At 34.5% G+C, this 10264-nt stretch overlaps 1 protein-coding gene across 1 annotated transcript; it reads right to left on the bottom strand.

Annotated features, from left to right (window-relative positions):
- Positions 1–1176: 1176 nt before the first annotated feature.
- LOC149548329 (bidirectional sugar transporter SWEET3b-like) lies at positions 1177–8708 on the bottom strand (the record flags this gene model as incomplete). The annotated part of the gene is made up of 7 exons (XM_089794247.1): positions 1177–1275; positions 1376–1495; positions 1568–1661; positions 7827–7894; positions 7995–8217; positions 8448–8484; positions 8621–8708. Coding segments are annotated over 7 exons (729 nt in total), but the record flags the coding sequence as incomplete, so codon positions are not given.
- Between the last annotated feature and the right edge of the window lie 1556 nt (positions 8709–10264).

Genomic DNA, 10264 nt, shown 5'->3' with positions numbered 1-10264 from the left:
TTGAAAAATAATAATATTTAAGGATAGATTTATGTGCGATTTACAAATTGATCTAAATAATTTTTAAATTTTAAAAATTAATTTTTAATTGTAAAAAATATCTAGTTTAATAACTAATTAGAAAAATATACACTTTTACTTTATAATCATTTATGTTTTTAATAGATTTCAATTATTTTACTGAGAAAAATAAAATTATAAACTTAAGATGTTACAGACAAATGGTGAAATTTTAAGAAAATTAATCAATTATAAAATTGATTTTGACATGTGAAGGGAAGCAACACAATATTGATATTTCCACTAATTTTTATATTCTAAATCAATATTCATATTTTTAAAAATATTTTAAAATTCATATCTATATTTACAACTCCAATTTTTAAATTTTTCTTCAAAAACATCTATGTGCACATTATTAATGCTTATTTTACATTCTCATCTCCTACCAGCTCCATGCACAAAAGCATATGATTGCTAGTAAATAGTAATTTCAAACTTATTCAAATACTTTTTAGTATTTGTTAAAAAATAATAATAAATTCAACACATTTGAAAATTAAAAAACTTTTGTAACATTTATTTAAAATAAAATAAAATAAAATACATGTTATAAATATTTACTTCCCTACACCTATTAAAAAATTGAAATGAAAATTCTAACTATATACAAGTTTTTCTTTCCAAATAATTATTTGGTTTCTCATTGCTTGTAGAGAATAATTTTAGTGGTTTCCTTATATGTCTTTAATTGAGGTAGTTTTCTCCTTTGTAAATATTGACCTTTATTTTATAGATTTAACTTTTTAATAATCAATTACATCAACCAAACCTAAATGTACAATAATTTTCTCTAAGAATAATTATCAACAAATCCAAACCAATATGAATTTTAAATTAAGAAAAAAATTTGTTTAAATATTTCTAAACTTCAACTATTAAATTCTTTTTATATATTTTAAATTATCAAAAAATAAATTATGAAATTTGTTCAGATTACACAGCAAAATTTTCTCAAATTTTTTTTTGTTATTTTCAATCACAAAATATACAGAATTTAGTCAATGGTGTAATTTGTAGGGAGGATAGCTGCAGCTGGAAAGTTTGAAAGAACAACACAAAATGTACTCACGTGGGGCATGGTATGGGACATACATCCCCATGCATTCTCCAAATTCAAACTATTCTCTGAATTGCATGGTTTTTCTTCTTTCGATAAGTGCAATACAATAGCAATTGAGCGATTCCCAATGGAACACCGATAGCACTAGGAGTCTGCAAACCACAAAGATTCATATTAAAGAATACAAAAGGAAATATGCATAGAGAATAAAAGAAAGAGGAAAAAAACTAATGGAGATCAGTGTAAGATTACAACAATTAATGCATCTTTTCCTAAGACATCGTAGATCGTCCACAAAATACTGCTTAGAAGGCCAAAGAATGACAAGTAGAATGGCATGAACTCCACACTTTTTGTTCTAATCACTATCTTCTGCAATATATGGTTCCCCAAACATATGTCATATCCATAGACAAGTAGGAATGCAAATATTATTTTACCCACCATGATGAAAACTGGAGAAGCGAGCATTGCAACAGTTGTTATGATTCCCACAATGCCAACCAAGAACTTGCGTGACTTATTTTGATGAAGAGCGTGTGAGAAATAAAAATTAAATTTAACTCACAACTCAACCCTAAACCTAAAAATTTTACTCAGCACTCACAATTGTCGAGTGCCAGTTTTTCTCGGCACATGAATGTGCCGAGTGGAAATTTTCTTGGCACCAAGAGATGTCGAGTGACAGGCAGTAGGTGCCGAGTGAGCTTGGCACAAAGAGGAGCTCGACACTTGAAGAAAAAAATGCTCAGCATAAGAAGAGCTCATCACACACACAAGAAATGCTCGGCACCAATGGATGCCAAGTGAGCTTGGCTCCAACTGAGAAAGAGGATGCCAAGTGTTCTGTTTCAAACTTAAAAATTATAACTTAGGAAATATTTCAACGTGAATGCTTTCACCATTAAAACTAGAAAGAGAAAGCTTTAACCTTTCAACCAAACTTGTCAAATGCAATGAATAGAAGATGAATAATAATAGAGTAAGTATGCTACTTGCTTTCTATTCAATCTTTCATTAAACTATTACAAAATTTGGGAGCATTTGGCTTCAACCAGAAAACTCTAAAATAACCCTAAACTGATAATACTTCAAACTTCAATAAACTTTTAAAGCTGCAACTCTAATGGCTGCATACAATGGTGCCTAGAGCAATCACTACTTCAACAGGACAAATCCTAAACAACAACAAACTTACTGAGTGAGTAGGGGAATCACGTGCAACTGCAGGCACAAACTTCTTTCCTTTTTCCTTCTCTGCTCAACTCTGCAACTTCTCTCTGATCTGCTTGATCTGTAAACTCTGCTAATGAATGAATGAATGAAGAAACATTCCCTTTTTTCACATTCCATTTTCCTCCTCATTTTTGATTTCAAAAATCTCACCCACCGCATTTATGTTTTCTTTCTGTTCTGCTGGTTGTCAGGTGGTAGGTGGGCATTTGGCTCCAGGAGCAAACATCAATTGTCGTATTAAATTTTTCAACACTCCCCCTTTGTCCTGAGCTAAACAAACAAGGATCACAGCTGATCCAAATCAACTACACCAAGACACTCTCTTAGGTGTACAAAAGATCCAATGCCTAATGGCTCTGTGAAGATGTCTGCTAGCTGCTGCTCAGACTTACAAAAATTCATCTTGATATCCCCATTCTCCACCAACTCTCTGATGAAGTGATATCTAATCTCAATATGCTTCCTTCTCCCATGGAAGACTGAATTCTTAGATAATGCAATTGATGAGATGTTGTCACAAAAAATTGTGTTTCCATTCTCTTTCCTTTCATTCAAATCTATCAAGATCCTCCTCAACCAAATAGCTTGACATTCTACTGAATTTTCTGCAATGTATTCAGCCTCTGCTATAGATTGAGCAACAATAGGTTGCTTCTTGGATGCCCATAAAATTGCACCCGATCCCATATGAAACATATATCCGAAAGTGCTCTTCCTATCATCTATACTTCCAACCCAATCACTATCCATGTAACCAACCAACTTGAAATCATCATTTGCAGTATATAAAATCCCAAATCCCTTGGTACCTTTCACATACCTTAGGATCCTTTTTCCCACTTGCCAATGGGAATACTTTGGTGTTTCCATAAATCTGAAAATCAAACTTACTGCATGCATTAGGTCTAGCTGAGTTGCAGTCAAATACATTAAACTTCCAACCATACTCTTGTATAGTGTTGGATCCACTCTCTTGCTAGAGTCTTCCTTGCTCAACTTCAGACCTATTACTGTTGGTGTGGGGGCTGTCTTATTGTTCTACATTTTAAATCTCTCCAAGATCTACCCTGCATATTTTTCTTGAGAGATGAAGATGCCATCATGCATTTGTTTTACTTCTATGCCTAGAAAGTATTTCAAGAGACCTAGGTCTGTCATTTCAAATTCACTTTTCATGGCCTCTTTGAATTTACCAATTAGAGCCTTGTCATTACCAGTAAAAATTAAATCATCTACATACAAGACAACAATCAATACATTACCATCTGTTTCCTTGATGTAAAGAGTGGGCTCACTATTGCTTTTGCTAAAGCCATTGCTCATCAAATATGTGTCAATCCTACTGTACCGTGCTTGTGGAGCTTGTTTGAGCCCATAAAGAGCTCTCTTCAATCTAAATACTTTATTCTCTTCATTTGCAACTTCATAACCAGGTGGCTGCTCCACATACACATCTTCTTTCAATACACCATTTAGGAAGGTAGACTTCACATCTATTTGAAATACCTTCCACTTGTGTTGAGCTGCTATTGCTATTACAGCATGCACAATTTCCATTCTTGCATCTGGAGCATAGGTCTCATCATAATCTCTTCCATACTACTTTTTGTAGCCCTTGACTACCCTCCTTTCCTTATGCCTATCAATCTTGCCTTCAGCATTGCATTTGGTCTTATAGACCCATTTCACTCCAATCACATTCTTCTTGGGAGGCAAATCAGTTAGCTCCCATGTCTCATTTCTTTCTAGAGCATCTATTTCCTCATCCATGGCTTTACACCATTTCTTCTCCTTAATAGCTTCTTCAAAATAAATTGGATCACTATGAGAAAATAATGAAAAATTAACACTCTCATCATAATCTTTATACCTTTCATCTTGATATAACTCCCTAAGACTCTTGGTCTTTCTTGGTAATAGGGAGGAGAGTGTGGGATCAAAATCTTCACTGTTACTACATTGCCGACCAGCTCGGTCTTCACTGGTACTCGACACTGACACTTGGTCATGCCTAGAGAAGCTTGGCAATGATTGAATCTACTTGCTTTTTCTTCTACTTACTTGTTCATCTTGCTATTCATCAACATCTTCTTCACTCATAATGGGCACTTTACTTGATGTGCTTGGTGACTCATCAGTTGAACCATACCAAGACCGATTTTCAAGAAATTCCACATCTCTTGAAAGCATCATCTTGTTGTTCAATGGGTCATACAATTTGTATGCCTTTGATTCTGGGCTGTACCCTGTGAAAATACATTTCACACCTTTTTCATCAATTTTTTTCCTTTTCTTTTTAGGCACATGTGCATATGCAACACATCCAAACACCCTTAAGTGTTCAACTGTCCATTTTTTTTGTGATCATGCTTCCATTGGAATTCTATCATGTACTACCTTTGTAGGACACCTATTAATTAGGTAAACTGCTATTGCCATAGCCTCTCCCCAAAATTTAGTTGGGAGACCTTTCTCTTTCATCATGCTCCTTGCCATTTCAACAATGGTCTTGTTTTTTCTTTCAGCCACTCCATTTTGCTGTGGTGTATAGCTGGCTGTGAGCTCTTTCTTTATACCATGTTTCCTGCAAAAGTTTACAAAAGAATTGGAGGTATACTCCCCTCCTCTATCTGATCTAAGGACCTTGATATAGTGTCCACATTCTCTTTCAGCTTGGGCTTTAAATTCTACAAATTTATCAAATGCTTCAGATTTATTCTTTAAGAAATACACCCATGTCCTACGACTGAAATCATCAATGAATGTCATGAAATAAGTACTCCCCCCAATGGAATTAACTTGCATAGGACTGACTAGGTCTGTATGCACTAACTCTAATGGATATCTAGCCCTCCTAGAATTTCTAGAATTAAAGGGAAGCCTATGTTGCTTACCCAAAATACAAGCCTCACACTTGTCACATGAATTTCCTATACGTGGCAAACCTTCTACCATTCTTTTATTTGACAATAAATTTAAACCAACATAGCCAAGATGACCATACCTGAGATGCAACAACCGTGAAGGGTCTTCAATCACACTCCTTAGAGCTGATTGTGTGTGAGGTGCAACACAAACTTGAGATGAGAAACATGTCTTAATCCTCAAGGGAAAAATTCTATTCTTTGTCATTTGAACTGCTGCAAGTAAATTCTTGCTCCCGTCCTTTTCATGAATGACACACGTGTCATTCTCCATTAGCACTTTGTATCCATTTTGAATGAGCTAACCAATGCTCATAAAATTGTGCTTCATACCAGGGGTGAAATACACATTTTTTATTTCCCTTTTCTCACCTTTCTTGGTGCGGACCATAATAGATCCTTTTCCCACAACTGGTAGGGTTCCATTGTTACCCATCGTAATTTCTGATTTGGAACTCTTGTCAATGAATGAAAACAAGATTTCATTTCCACTCATGTGGTTGCTACATCCACTGTCAAGTTACCAAACCTCAGGGCTTCCTTCTTCACCAACATTACACATGATGAAGGTAGCAACATTGGGTCCACTTCCCATGTTCACATCAGCCACATTTGCTTGTCTTGACTGATAATTATGCTTCTTTTAGAATTCATTTGCATAATGCTCATATTTATGATAGTAGTAGCATTCTACATTACTCTTATTTGAGCTGTAGTTTTTCTTACCTCCTCTTGAGGTATTTTGTGAGCTACTTGCTCCATTTGCTCTTCCTGAGCTTTCTACTGCAACATTTCTTTGTCCTCCATTTCCTTGGCCTCTACCTCTGGAGTTTTTGCTTGAGCCATTTCTTCCTCTCCCCCTTCTTCTTGAATTTGTTTGAGCCTTGAATGCTTTCTCTTGGGAAGATGAAGATGTAGATCTATTGATCCTATGCTCATGGGTTTGAAGAGAACCCATCAACTCATCCATTGTCAAAATAGTGAGGTCTTTTGCCTCTTCTATGGTCATGACCAAATTGTCATATTTATGAGGTAAACTCCTCAATATCTTCTCCACTATCCTCTGCTCTTGATAGTCTTCTCCATTTGACTTTAGTTGGTTAATCACATTGGAGGTTCTTGAACTGAAGTTTGCAACTGATTCATTCTCCTTCATCTGAAGATTCTCAAACTCCCTTCTTATGTTTAGCAGCTTTACTGTACGGACTTTATTAGTCCCCTTGAAGTTTGTCTCAAGGATATCCCAAGCTTCCTTTGCATAATTTTCTGCTACAATCTTGGAAAAAATAGTTTCTGTCATTGCTGCTTCAATAAGACTTAATGCCTTTGCATCTTTCCTCCTTGACTCTTTCAAATGAGTCTTCTATGCATTTGTGAGAGTAGCATACTGAGTTGGGTTTGTTACATCATCAAATCCATTGACCACAAACTCCCACAAATCATTTGCAACCATAATGGTCTTCATCTTCTTTGCCCATGTATCATAATTTTCCCCATTGAAGGGTGGTGGCTGCTGCCATATCTTTCCTGCATCTCTTGCCATGTCAAATATCCCAAGAAAACAAATTCCCTAACTCAATGTGGATGTGGGGCCTCAAAGCTCTGATACCATGTGAGAAATACAAATTAAATTTAACTCACAACTCAACCCTAAACCTAAAAATTTTACTCGGCACTCACAATTGTCGAGTGCCAATTTCTCTCGGCATGTGAATGTGCCAAGTGGAAATTTGCTCAGCACCAACAGATGCTGAGTGATAGGCAGCAGGTGCTGAGTGAGCTCGACACAAAGAGGAGATTGAAACTTGAAGAAAAAAATGCTCCACACAAGAAGAGCTCGGCACACACATAGGAAATGCTCGGCACCAATGGATGCTGAGTGAGCTTGGCTCCAACTGAGAAAGAGAATGCTGAGTGTTCTACTTCAAACTTAAAAATTATAACTTAGGAAATATTTCAACGTGAATGCTTTCACCATTAAAACTAGAAAGCCAAAGCTTTAACCTTTCAACCAAACTTGCCAAATGCAATGAATAGAAGATGAAGAACAATAGATTAAGTATGCTGCTTGATTTCTATTCAATCTTTCATTAAACTATTACAAAATTTGGGAGCATTCGGCTCTAACTAGAAAACCCTAAAATAACCCTAAACTGATAATACTTCAAACTTCAGTAAACTTTTAAACCTGAAACTCTAATGGCTACATACAATGGTGCTTGGAGAAATCACTACTTCAATAGGACAAATCCTAAACAATAACAAACTTACTGAGTGAGCAGGGGAATCACATGCAACTATAGGCACAAACTTCTTTCCTTCTTCCTTCTCTGATCTGCTTGATCTGAAAACTCTACTAATGAATGAATGAATGAAGAAACACTCCTTTTTGTCACACTCCATTTTCCCCCTCATTTTTGATTTCAAAAATCTCACCCACTGCATTTATGTTTTCTTTCTGTTCTGCTAGTCGTCAGGTGGTAGGTGGGCATTTGGCTCTAGGAACAAACGTCAACTACCGTATTAAATTTTCCAACAGAGTGAAAGTAGAAACCAGTGCTATTATTGTGAACAACCCTACCACAATTAAAATCATCCTCACAACTCTTAGGTGAAAATAAAAATAACTAGATAAATTTCAACATAGGAGATATATGCAAAATTGAAATATAACTATACCCTATCCAAGATTTGAGGAGAATTGTGCATGCCTTGGCCTTGGGAGGAGCAAAGACTAGGAATGTGCAAATTACAAAGGATTGTGGACTAATGGCAGCACCACAGACAATGGAAACTAGAAAGTTTTCCCACCCTTTACTTACCACAGGCATGCCATACCAGGTGTAAATAAAACAGTTGAATAGAGCAATCGCATATGGGGTGCAAGAGTACTTCTCCACTGATTTTTCTCTTATCACCTTCACAAATGTAGGCCTACCCAAATGATGATAAGTTAATGCCTACTAAATTTGTAAGAGATTGTTTTAAATCTATAAACTAGAATTACATATTGAGACATTCAAAATCACATGAGAATGGTGGTAATCGTTTAAATGATTTGGTACTATTATATGTGTTTCTCAATGCATAAATTTGGCGAGGAAGTGAAAGAACATTAGCTTTATAAAAGATTGTTTCTAGATCAGAAAACAAGAAATAGTTACACTGGTGACGTATACAGAAGAAGTGAAGAACAATTTCCTGTCATCATGGTACAAAACACTATTGGTTAGCTACTTAATAATAACAAGAAAAAAGACAATAAGAACACAGCATACAGATTGAACTAGAAATAAATCTACTGAAACAAAGAAGTGAGAAAGGCAAAGGGAGAAACCCATAATTCCAATAGCAAAGCGCAATTGTTTTTGCAATTTGGTAAACCAGATGCACGTCCTTGCATTGCTTAATTTGCGAGCAGAAAAGGAAATTTATAAGCACCAGGTAATACTTGCAACTATTGCGATCTAGTTGTATAGAGCCCCCATAAGATTCTAATGGGACTGGCTAATCTGAGACAAAATGTACTAAAGACAAATAAAGTCAAACTTTTTTTCTCCAGACTAACGAAAACGTGTTTTTTTTCCAAATTTTTTGTTGTTTTTTACTACAAACTATGTAGATCATTAAGATCAAATGCTGAAATTTTCAGAAAAATCTATGATGTTTTCAATTTTTTGAAAATTGGTCAACTATACTACAATTTGTAGGGAGGATAGCTGTGTTCGATTCCAATATGGTACTATAGACAAGTTTTTTTCAAGAACCCATGTGCGCAAGTGAAGCTGATTCTCTTTAATAATTTGAATTTCTCCTTTTTCTTTTACTATTATTTTCAAGCATTGCCACCTAAAACATCACACATTAAAGAAGAGATTAAGCTTGGAAAACTAAGTCAACTTTGACTATTTAATTTTAAAAAATAGAAAATGTATTTCTAATTTTCTGTACCTATTCCAGTGGCCAATTAGTGTGTGAAGTTTAAGCCACCCATCTGTTTTGAGGCTTGATTCTTAGACAAAAAGTGTGACATAGTCAAAGTTGACTTACTTTGTCCAAACTTAATTTTTTCTTTAGTGTGTAAAATTTAAAGGTGGTATTATAATTGAATATATTTGAACAGTTGTCATAATATTTTATGATTTACTCATTTTTAAATTTTTTTTTGTAATTTTGAAGTTATTATATCCACCATTTAATGAAAATTGAAATGTGTTTCTTTAATATGTATAGAAAAAACTCTTATAATATCCCATTAGTGCACCAATAAAACATAACTTAGTGTACAATTATCAATTTGACTCTAATTTGTGTCATTTTAGGCATGTAAAAAAATATTCCTAGCATGGAACCATGTATGATAATGTGGACCTAAAGTCTTAGTTATAATATCTACCAATTAAATTATTGTGGCATTATAGTTGGTGATATGAACCCAGACTTTAACTATAAATTTAAAACTTGTCAAATACACTGAGAAATTTGAATTTCACTCATGTTAGATTTAGAGAGACATAAATAATGATGCTATCCATGATACTTCCAAATTCATGAAGAAAACACAACATTATTCAAGGGCTTGTTAAAAGCCTCCTAATTATTTGTCCATTTTTTTGAATCGTTTTAGGCTATTTTTGTTTATTCTAATTTTTTTGATATATTTGTTTACCTATCATTTGGTTTTGTCATTCCCTCAATTTTTGGTATGTTAGTGTGTGTTTAATTATGTAATTATCTCAATTATTTAATAAATGCCCTAATTTTTATTCCTAGGGAATTAATCACTTAGTTAATTCCTTATTGTTGGAATTCTAATGGGAAAGTGAGGTGCTGAGAGGGTGGTGAATTAGAATCACCCAAAAAAAATTGCCACTTCACACATTAACCATACTAAACATTATTCACCATAAACCTCATTAAAATTAATCTTGTATGTAATCAACCATGCAATATCATGTAATAATAGATCTCACATCTATAA

The sequence above is a fragment of the Cupressus sempervirens genome, chromosome 7 (assembly GCF_028749045.1).
Source record: "Cupressus sempervirens isolate cs-2001-9-10 chromosome 7, ASM2874904v1, whole genome shotgun sequence".
NCBI classification, from domain to species: Eukaryota; Viridiplantae; Streptophyta; class Pinopsida; order Cupressales; family Cupressaceae; genus Cupressus; species Cupressus sempervirens.
This window is presented reverse-complemented; position numbering and strand designations above follow the sequence as displayed.